Genomic DNA, 16,352 nt, shown 5'->3' on the forward strand with positions numbered 1-16,352 from the left:
TATCTGTGTGTGTTTAGGCGTGTGTGTCGCATGAATTTTAATTGCTTGATTTGCATGTTAACAACCCACCTCTGACACACACACACACACACACACACACACACACACACACACACAAACACACAAACACACACACACACACGCCAGATGTTTGTTTGGCCACCAGTGTGCACTGCTCTGTGAGGCAGCTGCCATCAACCATCCAGCTGATTTACTGTGACCCACTGTGTGTGTGTGTGTGTGTGTGTGTGTGTGTGTGTGTGTGTGTGTGTGTGTGTGTGTGTGTGTGTGTGTGTGTGTGTGTGTGTGTGTGTGAGTGTATCATGGGGGAAAAGAACATTAATGAATGAAGATTAATGATTTTGGAAAAAAAAAAAAAAAAATCCTCTCCTTTGCTCTCAGAGTCTTTTGGGTCCAATCAGTGATGACAGCTTTGTTTTTCAGCAGTCAGGCTGTTTAAAAAAAAAAAGCCTAACAACAGAAGTAAAGAGTTCAGGGTCTCTGGTTTGACCTCATTTCAAAAATATAAAAAAAGAGCCTGTTTTTTGGGTGTGCTTCACACTCACTCTGATCAGATGAGTTGTGAACAGACGTCATGCTGGAATCATATTGTGACCTAAATTCAGCGGCAGCTCTTCGCATTTCCTGCAACAAGCCCCTGGTTGTGCTGGAATTACTGAAGCACAGACGCACACAGTCAACCAGCGGACAAACCCAGGAGTCCAGGAGAGTCTATCACCACAGCTTTCCCTCATTTCCTCACAAATGAGAGTCTGGATGTGCATTTACACCACAGTCAGACACACAGAGGCGCTCACTGTTGCCATGAAGACAGAATGAGACTGTACTACACACACACTCTCACTCACTCACTCACTCACTCACACACACGCTGTGCTGTAAGTGACGGGGCCAACAAGCACTTTAAATATTCAGCCGGTGTTGCTGTGAGGACGAGCACAACAGAGGAATTCATTAACATTTCGCTGCACCTGTTCCCTCTGCTGCTCCTCGTCCTGCTAATTGATTACAGCACAACTGATTATGGCGGGGGTGAAGAGGAGGAGGGGGAGGGGGAGGGGGAGGCAGGAGGGGAGGGGGGGTAAAGAATGGAGCAAATTGAATAAATGTGAGTCGGCTGAATTTCTCCACTCCCCCCCGGTTGGGCGTCGCCGTGCGCTTCATTAACTAATTATCCACTCTGACAGGATGCAGGTCTCCATGGAAACGGCACAGAAGTTGGATTCGTGTCGCAACAACTCCCACAGAGACACCGCGAGGACATCCATCCATGAAGGAGGACAGCAACACCGCCAGTAGAGAAACACCTCCTCTTCCTCCCCCTCCTCCTCCATCACTCCACAGAGTACAGCACGGCGGAGGAAGCATCATGGTGTCGGGCTGCTTCAGTAACTGGTTTGGCCCTGTATCGCAACGGCAGTCGTGTTGTGTTGTACAGTGTGTGTGACTGGGCTGCAGATAAAACGACACCTGCTGAGTAATTTATGCAGAAAAAAAGGATAATTTCCGAGGTTCACACATTTCCCTCGCCACTGTATGTACACTAAAAAGCCTCTAATTGGGTGGCGCTGACCCCGTGGCTGCTGCTGAGGAAACCACGGTGTGCTGCCTACATTAATTTATTGAGTTTGCGGCGTCTGGTGGTGTTCACTGGAAGGGACTGACTCTGCGGATCAATTAGGCCACTATCACAAGTGTTTTCCTACCATGCGTGATTCAGAGGTGAAGCGGCCTCGGGCGCCACTCAAACACTGCATCTTTTCTTCTCCCCCTCTCTCTGGTCTTACTTGACCAGAAAATGTCTGCAGCAGAAATGCCTCCTGCAGCTGCTTTGTATTCTGAAGCAGCAGACATTGTGAAGCAGCGGGGCGAGCGAAGCCGCGGCCTCATTCACCGACCTCCAGCCCCCCCGCCGTCGGCGCACACAAAGGACGTGGGGTCCGCAGAAAGCTGACTGCTCTGACAGCAATCAGCGGCAATAATAAGCACGATGGTCTTATCTCACGGGGCTTTAATGAAGACAAACGGGCGCGGCGTCGGAGGAAGCCGAGGTCTGACGCCTCAACAGCGGCGGCATTAACACTTCATCGCTAACAGTATCACTCACATTAACTCATTATCACCGACGCCATCGCTAACATTAACGCATTAGCGCGAGCATTAGTGCCCTCGTGTCTGTAAACATGACTCACGCTCGTCCCGCTCGTGAAAAACGCCACTTCAGCTCAATATTCGGCCTCTCAGCCACAAAGGGAAGAGCAGCAGAAGGGCGCTCGTCTCGTTCTCAGACACCTGCTCTCCGTCCAGAGGACCGGGCCGACGCACACACTCCGCCACTTCACTCCTTCACACACACAAATGGCACAAAGGACGGCTTGAGACTGACGTAACTCGCAGAAATACGGAACGAAATTTAGGAATAAAGTTCAGGTAAGCAACGTCCAGGTGAATTATGGGGGATTAGATTCTTCATTTGAAGCTAGAAAATGTCACAATTATCCTCCTGTCTGTCTGTGGCGTCACCTGTTCAACACCGGAAGAGAAGACGGGACCGGCCCTCCCTTCAGCGTCTCAGCTTTAAAATGTTGGACGGTTCAAATCCCACATGAGTGTTTTCTGATGTGACACTGCTGCGCTGAAGTTAAACGATTCAGATAAAGACATTTTCATGCAATAGATTGGTGATTTTGTGTATTGATTACAAGTTCACAAATGATACGATTAATCGTGATTAACTGTGGTCACAGTTGAGATTAACTGTCTGCATTTGATTGATTGACTGATTGATTGCACTATATTTTTTACATTAACTCTGCTTTTTATTTTTTTATATTAAAAAAGACAAGAATACCTCGATTTTTCTTTATGTTTCACTAAGATTTTGAGGGATTATTTTTAATCAATGCATTAGCACTCTCTGTTTTCACTAAAGCTTATTGTGAGGCATTATTCACATTTAGGTCACAGAAAATCATCACTTCACACAGAAACGGAACTATTTAAATCATAAAATATGTGTTTTATAAAACAGTTTGGGTGTTCTTGCAGTGTTTCTCCACTCGGCCGAACATGGTCATTCTAGAAAAAGACTATAAATCCAGCCAGGAGAGGTCCAGAGGAGCACCGGACTGAGGTGGTCTCAGGTGCTTAAACAGCTGCAGCAGTTCGAGGACGGATCGGACATAACAAGGCTCCTGGAGCATCATTGTTTGTCTGATGAAGACTAATGTCGCTCCTCAGACGTGCCGACGTCAGCGCACCCAGTGGCTGCACCGCATCAGCGGACTCCACATTCACATGGACGCTGGCAGAGCCGCAGGAATCCGAGTGGAAACAGCGAAGGGCCTCCACGGCGTCACGTTACCATGTCGGTCCACACTCCGCCCTCCGCTCTGCAGCGGCAGGGGCGAAGCCCGGCTGTTTTCTACTCACTGCTCGAAAGGAAAAACTCGCCATCGCTGCACACAAACAGCTCATCAAACCCAGACATTCTGAAACTCCAGCAGGAAGTGGAGAACGAGAGCGTCGCTACCCAGACTCTTGTCCTCACAGTCAGATAGCACAGAGAATTCAAGCTCTCCAGTCAAAAGCACACAGAAACACAGAGGAACTTTTTAAATTTAAGTTTTCTTGGAAAAATAAAAAGCAGCTCTCATCACAAGATGGTTAAATACACCTTTTATAATGAAATAAATAGTGTGAAAGCTGTACAGTATTGTGTCGAACATCCTATCAGAGCATCAGGAAAACCAGGCCTGGATCACCTGAAACAGACCTGGAGCATGGACTATGAATTTGCTATTATCACAGCTGGGATGTCTCTCAGTTCTCTGGATGAGCAGAGATTCGAAGTCCTTGATAAGTGGTTCTATGAAGCAGGTCATAAAATCACTTCAGTGCAAGTTACTGTGGTGATTTTTACCCAGCAGGAGTGAATCAGGCTGGTTCATCCTGAAGTTACTCTGATTAAAGAAACTCTAGTCATTAACCTGCTGCTTGTTCCCTCCACACCGCAGCAGCCGGTACAGCCGGTACAGTCGCTATCGCTGTGTTTCCAGCTGTGTTTGACTGTTTGTGCTGCAGATCGGTCGCCGCGATCGATGGATGAATGAGCTTTGAAGAAAAACAAAACTTTCTACTGAGGCGGGAATTAATTCAGTGGGTTTCTCCTCCGTTTCTGTATGCAGAGCCTGCAGTGTGAGAGCTGCATACAGAACACCTAATCCACCCTGTGACCTCCACACACACACACACACACACACACACACACACACACACACTCACACACATGCAAGCACACACACACAGACCAGGTGGGTAAACACTCCCTGAATTCAATCTGTGATTGTTTGTTCATGTCCTCTGGGTGAGAGCTGCAATCACATTGACTATGTGCTTATGTGTGTGTGTGTGTGTGTGTGTGTGTGTGTGTGTGTGTGTGTGTGTGTGTGTGCGTGCATGCCCTCTGGGTAAAAGGAGCAATCACACAGAGGGCAGAATGTCTCTGTTTGCTCTGCAACACAACATGCAACGCCACGCTGCACAGCGTGTGTGTGTGTGTGTGTGTGTGTGTGTGTGTGTGTGTGTGTGTGTGTGTGACTGTGTTTGTATTTCCAGAAAACAAACAGCTGTTAGGCTTTTTAACAAAAACCCATTGGAACAGACGTGCACACTTGCAGGTGTGTGCTGGTTCTTTGCGTTCTCAGAAGAATGTGACGATATTTCTGATCTTCTTCAGATATTTGAGGCTGAATCGGTTCAGAGAGCTGCGCTCACCTGCTGACGGCGAAGAACACACCGACTCACACTCATTTCCTGTGACGGTGTGACGAAACCAGCAGTGGATTCATCAGCGTTCGACTGGCAGCAGTAACGGGTGACGTGTCAGGTCTCACGGCCGTTTTGAAAAGCGCTGTTTTGTGTCTCGGTCTAACTTTTAATCCCTCGGAGGAAAGGATGAGTGCTGGGGTGAGGCGTCCTGTTGTTCTTCACTCATTTAAAGACAGACTCTGATCACAGGAGACGAGTGAGGACGTTAACTGGTTTCCCTGTTAGCTGGTGCCCGACTGACCTTAGCGTCCGTCGCTGCTGCTAATAACAGCAGGTGTTCAGAAGAGACTCGCAAAAACAGCAACACTGAAGCTTTATTGTAAATTCAGCCAAGCGCCACTCACCAGGACAGCTGACAGGTTTTAACATCTGCTTTTACTCACAGAAACAGCAGACGCCAAAGGAGGTCGGTCACCAGTTAATCCGAAACACTGGCAAGCTATTGCTTCATACACCGATCCGTCTGAAGTACAAACAGGTGAACAACTTCCTCTGTAAACATCTGGAAGATGCAGGCTCTGCTGTTTTTACAACTGAGGACTTCTGGTGTCTTTGTATGTTTTTTTGTATGTTTTTTGGGTGTGGTATGTCAGACATAATAGCCCCGAGTTTTTGACTGAGTGCCTGAAGGTGACATGTGCAACCTGCTGTGTTCCATGATCCATGACTCTAACAGAGATGCTGTTATTTCAAAATACTATTTACTGCACCTTGTCTTGTTTTTTACACCGGAATGCACAGTCTTGTTGACCAATATCAAAAGCTGCTAAAGCTGTAGCCTTGAGTTTTTAATAAAACCACAGCAGTATTGCAAAACTTCAGTTATTTTTTTCAGGTATTTTATTCCTTCCTGCAGGAGAGCAGAATATTTGTTTTGTGGTGAATGTGGTATTTTTAGATATTAATATTAAAAAAAAAACTTATGATGAATATATCCATTATTATTAACTGAAGAGAAGGAAAAAGAAGATATTGGATTGGTATTGTTTTCGGCCAGGTTTAAGTATCGGATATGAAAAAGTACTTTTGAGCCATCCCCACTAGCTGTCGCTTCCTCTGGTCACACAGATGTATTTAAAAAAAAAAAAAAAAGAAATCAAATGAAAATATTTGAAACATATTCTAATTACTGTGTTGAAATTGATACAGAGATGAAATAAAGTAGTGATAAAATATACTTCACAAATCATTAAAGTAACATAAATATCAGATTATACAGAAAGATTTACCACGCATTTCAAATTAAAAGCTTCTGATGAGCACGAGAGAGCACGGAGTTGTCTTTGGTGAAAACCTCTTCCTTCCACATGTTTTCAGGGTCTTTCAGCTTTGATCATCTGTGACAGGAAAATCAATCGCATGCAGAAGCTAAACGGGCTCAACTCTCCACAGACGGCTCCCGGCTCGTCTTTGAGGCCGCAATTGAAAAACTACTCAGCACCTCTATGGAAATATTCAGCACTTCCTGCTGTCAGAGGGAAAAGAGCCCGATTCCACAAACATGTGATGAAACATGCTGTAATACACAGATAATTTTAGTTAAACACAAATCTGCAGCGCTTCCTCCAAACACCTGATTAAATCCGCCTGAGACACAGAGAGAAATCTGCAGGAAGACCACTCCAGACTGTTCTGACAGACTCCCGAAGACTCACGCAGAGCTCACGTGGCTTTTCGTCTCTTTTCGGGAGCTCTGTGAAGAAGTCACTACGAGCGCCTTTCTAAACGTTCTCATCCTTCGCTAACACAGAAGCTCGGAAAGCAGAAGACGCCGTCCGATGTGGACGAGGATGTGAGGACTCACCCTGGACAGGACCACCTCCAGGCTGATGTTCTGAGGAGGAGCACTGGGCACTGCAGACACAAACAACAGCGTGTTACAGGACAGGAAGTGCACTCACTTCATTCATTCATTCATTCATGACTGATTATTACCGATTTGTTCTTATTTTTTTTTTCTCAAAGCTGCAAAGCACACCCGTATCTGACACCTTTGATTAAATGAAACCTATAAGTGCAGCAGAGTGAGCATCTTTTAAAGTGTAAATCAGATCAGAAACACTGTAGAACCCAGTTATTCGTATGAATGAGCTCTTGTTAGCGGCAGCATGCTAACACTGATGAAGTGAGGCGCTGGTGCCGCCGCTCGGTTTTCTTACTCCTCTCCCTGAAACGCTGCAGTCACACTTGATTAAGGCAGCTGTCCTTTAGGGGACAAGACATTGATGTCTTCTTCATAAAGGTAACACTTTACAGTCGTCCTTGATGGAGCCCTCTGGCGGGCTGGTTATGGCCCCAGGCCCTATGTTTGACAGCCCCGTTTAATAGCGTTGCACACATTTGAGTGTGTTCAGCGGAGTAAACCGACGGTGTTAATGTTTGATGGAACAATGTACAGACCAAGTTGTGTGTGTTTGAAATAATGATGCCTCACAAAGAATCCTGATATACGGTTTAATTCGCTCTGAATTTCCTCACACACCCACACACACACACACACACACACACACACACACAGGGTGACACCGTGTCTGAAGTCGAGTCTTCTTCTGACTTCTAAAACATCACTTCATTTCACGGGAAGAGTCAAAGGGAAGAAGGAGAAGATGACAGTTGAATGGAAGAAGCATGAAAACAAACAACAAGAGGAGGAGGATGACGAAAGAAGATAATAGCCGATTAAAAAAGGCAAGGAGAACAAAGACGGAGAAGACGGGAGGGAAGATAAAAGACGGTTAAAGGAGAAAAGTTTAGGGAGAAAGATGAAAAAAGAAGGAAGGGATTTAATACAACAAAAACTCAGAGAATAAACTTAAATACTCAGAACAAAGAAAAGCTAATGAAAGATTAGAATATTGTAAATTTAATGTTAAACGAACAGAAGAAGACTGAACAGCAAGAGAGTGTTATAAGAAATAAACAAGACAAATAACCTGGTAAGGAAGGAAGCAGAATGTAGAGCAGAGAGAGAGAGAGAGAGAGAGAGAGAGAGAGAGAGTGTGTGTGTGTGAGTGTGTGTGTGTGTGTGTGTGTGTGTGTGTGTGTGTGTGCGCAACCAATAAATTAGAGACAACATGTGGTGCTCAAATGGAAAATGGGAGTATTCTGGTTTGAGTGAACCCTCCAAACAGATGCCCGATTATCTGTCTGCAAGCTAATCTATTGATTCAGCTGCTCACTCTGTGTGTGTGTGTGTGTGTGTGTGTGTGTGTGTGTGTGTGTGTGTGTGTGTGTGTCTCATTTTTATTGTGGATTCAATTAGACCACAAGTCACCGTTATCATTGAGACGCAGCCGGAAGATTCACAATACAGTACCAGTATGTGTGTGTGTGTGTGTGTGTGTGTGTTGGACAGATGCCTCCATTCTCTCTCTCTCACTGTTTCTGTGGAAGTTTATTAATGACAGCATCCCTCAGTGAGCCAGTCAGCATCTATGTCTCTCTCTCTCTCTCTCTCTCTCTTTCTCTCTCTCTCTCACCATCTTACAGACACACACACACACACACACACACACACACACACACACACACACACACACACACACACACACACAAAATGGTACTGTAGATGATGCATTTGGTGCAGTGGTTTGCATGTTCTTACTGAGCGCTTGTGGGAGTTCTTCACATTATTGGAACACAGTGAAAAGCAGTTGTACTCCGACATATTTCAATAGAAACAATAACAATTGTCCCTTACCTGCGAGCATATTTATCATTAGTATGATAACCAATCTGTTGTGGTGGAGTGGAGCCAGAGGAAAACAGCAGCACTGGGTTACACAGCCACGCACTACACAGGACTTTGGATTACTTTGTGGGGAGCCACATGGTGTAGTGACCCCCAGCAACAAGACTGGCTCTGGGGAAGTGGAACGCCACCTCATTAGGTTTAAAATACCAGAGCTTTGGAGGGAGGTTTAGAGGTACAGACTAGATACGTGACGTGACTCCACCAACTCGTGTTTAAAATCACAGAAACTAGCAAAAGAATCTTTGTCAGCAGACCAGACAGGCGCCGTGTCAGACCTCTGAACGCCGCAGACATGGACCCTGCACACATAGTATAGCGACGTGCTAGTTTAGCCGCTATCAAGACAGCCTGCAGGGCTTCATATTAATGTTTCTATGATCATCCTGGACAATAAAATGGCTGTTGCAATGAAAAGCTGTTTCATTACTTTCTTTCAGTTCTTTCTAGGGCTGTCAAATTATTAAAATTTTTAATCAGATTAATCACAGCTTACAAATTAATTAATCATGATTAATCACAAATAATCGCAATGTCCAACTATGTCTGAAATATACCTTTTTCTCCTGTATTGCATTAACAACAAAACGACAGGACATGATTATATATATTTAACACGTGATGTGTTTTATATTTAAGGCTCCAAATAAAATAAATATTCAAAAAACTAAAACATGCACACCATAACATAATGTGTGTGTGCAGTGCTCCCTATGCAGTCCCTCTAAAGTTGGCTTTTGGCAGGAGTTACATTTTCAGGTCTGTGACAAATGTAGTACCACAAGAAAAGTAAAACTAAGAGATACCACACTTTTTTCTTGCACAATTAAACAGAGCATTCTAAGCCAGTGTTCCTTTTTGTGTGGAAAACAGAAAACTGCTTCAACATTTTTTTAATCAAACAAGTAGAATCCATGGGGTCAGCCTGCTTATCTCCCTCCATGTTGCTTTCTTCTTCTGTTTTGATAAATTAATTGACCAAGCATCCTTTGCCTCCTGTCTGCTGCCCGTCCAGCTTCACATGTCCGCGTGGGTGTGCGTTGCACGTTGGCCCGCGTGACGTAAAAATCGTCATGAATTCCTGTCCGCTAGTTTCCACGCGGACCAATCCGCGGACGTCCGCGCAGCAGACAAAACATGACGGTAAAAGTGAAAGTAGACGGAGCTCCAGCCTGATGGCTCCACTTAAAGACACCGAAAGAGTGAAAAACTCGTGGAAAGAGAGAGACACTCTGTCTGGAGGGAGGAGAAGGTCTGCAGACAGAAGTGAAAGTAACTAATCGCTCCGGCGCCGCCCCCGCGATTCAGAAACAGAAAAAAAAGGCTAAATAAACTTTAATATTTAATGATAATGTACTGACAGTGTATGTGCTTAATTTTCTCTAAATATTCCGTAATAAAGGAGCAGATAAACAGTCTGTAGTGCCCAAAAAGCTTCTCGATCAGCTGAGGCTGAGGTGAGGCTTCTTCTTCTTCTTCTTCGGTTGCTGGCAGCTTGCAGGCAGCTTGCATTCCACGCGGGTGCACTACCGCCACCCGCTGGTAGAGGTGAGGCTTGTCATGATGCACATGCGTTAAACTGCTTTAAAAATTTTTAACGAGATTGATTACATAAATTAATTAACGCAATTAACACGTTATTTTTGACAGCCCTAGTTCTTTCATGAAATATTTGCACCATTTTCCTAATTTCATTGAAAAATTTGACATATATAATATACACAAAACTACTGCTCGATGATGAGCTCATTGGTGTTGTGTCAACATTCACACACACACACACACACACGATGTGCTCCTGTGATGCGTACCGTCCGACAGGGTGGTGACGCTGACGCCGTCCGTGGCCGTGCCCGATCCGTAGCGGTTGGTGGCCAGAACTCGAACCGTGTACTCCGTGAACTTGTTGAGGCCCTCCATCTTGTAGTTGAGTCCAGTCACCTCCACATTCTGAAGAGGACACAGAGCAGAGGTGATTCCACTCGCACCCGACAGACTGTCTCACGTCATTGAGAACCATTTTCCGAGCTTGGTGGAGGTTTTCATTTTTTTTCTTTTTCCCCTATACTAATCTGGACTAAACCCAGACGTGTGCGAGCGCCTATGGAAGGTGCTGACCTGCTCTTTGCCCGACGGGCTCTCGGTCCACAGCAGTCGGTATCCCAGAATGGGACCGTTGGGATGACTGGGCGGCTCCCAGCTGACCTGGACCGAGGTGGGAGACAGAGCCACTGCCTGGAGGGACTCCACCCTGCTGGGTACCTGGACTGTAGAGACACAGAAACAAGACGCTGCTCACCAACAGTACAGGCAACTACTGGTCCTTCTATATCACACATCTGCTCATTTGAGTGGGAACAATGAAGCATACTGAATACTGAAGTAGTGTTTAGGTTTACTGTGATGTAAAGAAAATTTAATCCAAAATATAAAATATGAGAGCTTGTTAGAAGGCATATGTGACTCTTGTTAGGAAACTGTTCTCAACAGCTGTATTTCCATCCACCTTCTGCACGTCGGGGTCTGATCTAACAGTGTCTGAAGGCAGGTTCACCCGAACAGGTGAGCAGCCCGTCACTGGACAAACAGTCACACACACTCACATTCACACACACAGGATATTTACAGTCTGGAGTTACTGTAACCTCAAACACAGGTTCTTACACTGTGAGAGCAAACCAGGGAAATCCACACACACAGAGAACATTACACACACACATCCCCAAACTACTGACTTTTAACAGTAAAATATTTTCTAAAAGAAGCACCTTGCCTGGATTGAAACGTGGATCTGTGTCTAGTTACAGACCCTGCATGTTGAAGGAGAACTCTCCTTGCTGCTCACCAGAATGTTAACATGCAGTCACTGATGTTAACTAAGTTCACGTCTGTGGAGACGAAGCTGTTGGCTCAGCTAAATAAAACATCATGGTCGGCTCGATTATGCAGAAACATGTCAATGTCTTGAGATCCAACTCGTGGATTTTTTATGAGATTAAGAATTTTTAAACTTGAAGGGACATAAAAAGATTTTGAAACTCAGGAAGTAGTTTGAATCCGACACACTGGATCCAGATGGTGTCATCAGGACCATTTTGACTGCAGAACTCACGACAGTCCTCACTGGTGGAGGTGAGTCTTTGAGAAAAGAACTTTTACTTTAAACAACGATGTGAAAGTTCTGAGACAGAAGAACATTAATGTTTGTTGCTGCAGGGACACTAAGCTAATTTACAGCCCTCACTGATACTGCTTTCATGAAGAACTGGGAAGTGTGTGAACTAAGACATCGGGTGGAGAAACTACATCAAGAAACTACAAACCTTTAAACCTTGGAAAGCTAGCTCCTGTGAGCTCCTGCTGTTAGTTCCTATTAGCTCCTGCTAACTCCTGTTAGCTCCTATTAGCTCCAGTTATGCACCGATGATGTAAAGCAGCACAACTGTATTCCTCTGCTAAAGTCAGGCTGTTTCTGAAAATAAAATAATCTGGTAATGAACACAGCGGTACTGTGGTGTTTGGTTAGCGCTCCTCTCTCACTGACAGACGGTCATGGGTTTGATTTCATTAAAGGCCTCTCTCTGTGTGTAGATTTCTCTGGTTTTCACTTACTTTTTAAATGTTGTGTTTATACTGTAGGTTAGTGTGCGACTGTAGCGACGTATTCATACTTTGGGAAAAACAATAAAAAAAACTCCCCACAACTGGGCGTGAGCAAACAAGTAATTTGTACGCTCAGCTCCATCTGTCTGAAAATATCAGGTCAGATTAAAACTTTAATTTTCTGAGCTGGATGAAGAGGTGCAGAAGATGGACGGATTCATGGAAGCAGATGAGCGTGCATGAGTGTGTTGGTTCTGACAGAAGGAAACGCCATTGGTGTCTTGAGGCAACAGGAAATGGTTATTTTACTGATTAGGTTCCTCTAGAATATTTATACGTGACCCAGACCGACTTTTATCTTTCCTCCCACTGTGATTCTGTCCACTCTTCTTCAGAACCTTGTCAGGAATCTAAAGTTCAAGCATGAAACCAACAGCATTCGGTGTGCATGTGTGTGTGTGTGTGTGCATGTGTGTGTGTGTGTGTGTGTGTGTGTGCATGCGTCTCACGGTCAGGCTTGGTGGTGATCTTCAGGGGGGCGGAGCTCTCTCCAGGCCCCACGTGGTTGTAAGCGACGACCCTGAAGCTGTAGCTCTCCTCTGGCTTCAGGTTGGAGACGGTCAGCTCCAAAGACTCGGGCTCCGACACGTTCACCGATCGCTCCCTGCAGAGAGCGACGCCGTGTGACTCACACAAAACAAGGAAACGCCGAATTCATTCATCACTTCAAACTGTTTCACAAGCGCAGAAATAGAGAGCATGAAGGTACAGCATGTTTGTCCAGCCAGGATGACTCTGAAGGTTCCACACAGATCTGTTGAAAGTTTCCGGGAGCTCAAACCATCCACCATGGTCACAAACTTGCTGAAACAGTTCGATAAAATGTTTGAGGCGAGAAACAAACTGTGCAGCTGCTGAGTCTGTCCTCATTTTGGTTCCACTACAACAAGTTTAGACGTTCCACCCAAGTTTCCCGATGTGTCAGATCTCCACTCCCGTGCCTCATTTGCATAAACCTGACAGAATTCAACTTCATGTAAATTAGGGGAGAGCATCTCCGGGGCAACGCAACACAGCGCACCCAGCATGCAACGCGGTGTATTTCACATAGACAATATGGGAAATTGACGGATGATGTGGACATGAACTAAAGGGTCCAGAAAAAAAAAAAAAAGAAAAAAAAAAAAACGCAGTTAAAAAATCTTCATCTTAGAGTGCATTGACTATATCCGCTACCTGAGCGGTAAAGAAGATGGTTGGATGGATTTCTCTGCCATATCTATTTCAATAGAAGTTCTTCTGAAGTCTCAGAGCTGCGAGTCAACGACACAAACATCTATAAATATTAACTACAATGAAACATCTATAAATATTAACTACAATGAAAACGTCAATATTTAAAGAGGGGAATCGATCCGAAGAGAGACTTCAGTAGCAGCAGCATTCTGTTGATCTGCACGTCACTGACAGGATAGCTGTGAAGGGAAAAGGACGCCGAGGATGAAGAGAGGAGGAAGGTGTGCCAGGAGGGTCATGGATACAGCGACGGAGGACACAGGACTACTTGGTACTTAAGTATTTAAAATGCTAAACACGTTGTGTTTGTTGATACTTGTTCACTTTCTGATCCTTGTCACCTCCGCCGACAACTTCCCATCCCTCTGAGTTCAGAGTTTGAGACTATAAAGAGATGTAAACGTTGAGGTGATCCCTCTCTGAAATCACTGGGTTTTAGAACAGATCTGTTTCTGTATAACAGCGCAGATAATCGCAGCTGTAATCAGCTGCAATCTGTGTAATCCCCCACTGTCTGCAGCTAATCCTCCGATTACAGCACCTCCGCAGCCTCCGCTTTACAACTAATCACCGGATCACTGCCGGGACAAATCCAGCTGCAGCCATTAGCATGTTTCACTGCAGCGTCAGAAACACACACTCCTGCTGCAGGTCGCTGTGCGGACCAGGCCGACAAGCAGCAGTTTAAAGCTGTCCCTACAGACGCTGCTCAATGCTGGAAAACGTGGCGAGCATCCCATTCTCTTCACAGGAAAACAAAAACAAAAGACCACTGAAAAATGTCCCTGATTCAGACAGAAAAGCGACGAGTGCACGAATCCCAGCTGAGGAATTAACGTGAATCGGTGCTCATCAGCAGCTCAACATGTGTGGAGCTCAGTAAAATAAGACCCTGAGGAGTGAAGGGTCATGTCAGCGGCAGCGCTGGAGTCTGGGGAAGTCGCCTCCTTTGTTTTCCAGGAGTCTGCAGAGGATATCATTGTGCGTGAGAGCCAAGAGCACAGATTAAAATCTACACTGAAAAGAGGCGGACACAAGCACTGAGGTCCCGTTCAGCCTGATGAAGGAGTGTCTGGTGTGTGTGCACCAGGAAGCCTCTTCATGAACTCCTCAGCCTGTCAGTAAAATCAGTCAGGAAACCACATCCCAACATGTTGCACTGCCGCTATCGGAGATGAGCTTTTATGTTTGGACTCAACAGATGTTTCAGTGGCTTCTCTTACATTTTGTGTCAAGCTGCTGATAATAGTGTCTGATTAAAATCTCCCACTGATGATATGAATATATTCACACTCGTTCTGATGAAAACTCATCATCAGTGATAAAGAATGGCTTCAGAACAGATGACCCTCTTCTTAAAGCAAAAGCAAAAAGTTTATGTTTAGACTCATCATTCAGCGGACGGCTCATTCTGCATGTCAGTTCGGGGCACATATTGGTCAACTGTTCGTCGCCCCCCTGAATCCGTATCATTGTGCAGAAGAAGAAGTAAAGACAGAACACTTCATGCTGTGCAGAACATCTCTGAACTACTGTGTGTTAACGATGCAAATCAAAGACCCGAGGCCATGCTTCAGTTGTCAAAGCAAATGTTTTTTGTGGTCTTCCTCCACTTCCTTGTATGAGTTTCAGCCTTTATAATGGTCCAAAGAACCTACGTAAAATAACATGAAGGTCTGTGACTGGAGGTCTGCAGAGTCCAGTCCTTCTCCTGGAGACAGACTAACAGAACGACACCTCACCGGGATCTTTGACCTGCCAGCAACAGTGATGCAGAAGTAACAACACAATCCCAACTCAAGTGGTCAGCCCTAAATGCATGATGCGGACACGTCTGGGTAAGGGCTCGCCACATGCGCTCAGATTAATGCCAGGTGTGAACGGGCCCCGATGCCACTCAGGTGGAATCCTTGGTAAAGAACTTCCAGTCCAGAATGTGGTGAACGAGTACAGCGTCTGGTGACCACCTTGAAGTGCGGTGGAAGAATCACAGGGATTCTCAAAATAACATGATTTCTTCATACCTACTTTCCTCTGGTACAATTTCATGAAATATGATCAGTATGCGTGGTATTAAACACACTGTAACGTAAAAATCACTGCAAGCAGAAACCAGTAAAGATTCCTAGAGAATTCAGGTTCTTCTCCAGAGGGAGCAGTGTACATCTGTGCATGTAAATCTTTGGACAAAACCTACTCATCACAACGTCTGTTCTTATTTTAGTGCGACTTATAGCAAAAGCACCAGTGACATTTACAGAAGAATGAAAATAATGAGTGCTGTAACACATGCCAAAAATACCAAGTCCTTACAACTGGCAGTCATTCTGAATAAGACACTTCACAAGTCCCTGCAGAAGTCTCGCAACACTGAGTGAAATCTTTCTATTTCCTTTATTTCTTTAGTTTTCTTTCTTGATCTCTTGATCTGTCTCAATATTTTTGTCAATATATTTCCCCAAAGTCATTACAGCTCCAGCGCCACCTGTCATCCTCGCCCTCTCCTCGAACCAACTCCCTCTCTCCTGCAATCTCTCATTGTTTTCTCCCTCCGTCTTCCTCCTCTCTCATTTCTCTCAAAGTTATTAGTGCTGACAAAAACCCATCTCTGTATTTTTCTCCAAGTCATTACAAGTGACAAAACCTCTGGCTCAGTTCCTTCTCCAAGTCATTACAACTGACAGAATCTCTTTTTCCTTCCATTTCGTGACAAAACTTGAGTGGCCTTTTTTTGTGTTCGCCGCACCATCCGGAGTCCTGGAGGTCTGGATCGTCTCTGAGGTAACAAAGCTTAAAAGCCTGGATGTGAAAGCCTTCAGCTGGAGCTCCAGCTGTCAGAGGTTACCATTTA

At 45.1% G+C, this 16,352-nt stretch overlaps 1 protein-coding gene across 1 annotated transcript in view; it reads right to left on the reverse strand.

Moving 5' to 3' along the window:
- dcc (DCC netrin 1 receptor) overlaps positions 1–16,352 on the reverse strand; it is a 204,948-nt gene that overhangs the window by 69,349 nt on the left and 119,247 nt on the right. Inside the window, exons 9-12 of the mRNA XM_030084631.1 lie at positions 12,715–12,869; positions 10,721–10,869; positions 10,414–10,552; positions 6,656–6,705 (exon numbers count right to left, since the gene is read on the reverse strand). Coding sequence (XP_029940491.1) covers positions 6,656–6,705; positions 10,414–10,552; positions 10,721–10,869; positions 12,715–12,869 — 493 coding nt within the window. The remainder of the gene's footprint in view (positions 1–6,655; positions 6,706–10,413; positions 10,553–10,720; positions 10,870–12,714; positions 12,870–16,352) is intronic.

The sequence above is a fragment of the Salarias fasciatus genome (assembly GCF_902148845.1).
Source record: "Salarias fasciatus chromosome 7 unlocalized genomic scaffold, fSalaFa1.1 super_scaffold_4, whole genome shotgun sequence".
Lineage (NCBI taxonomy): Eukaryota > Metazoa > Chordata > Actinopteri > Blenniiformes > Blenniidae > Salarias > Salarias fasciatus.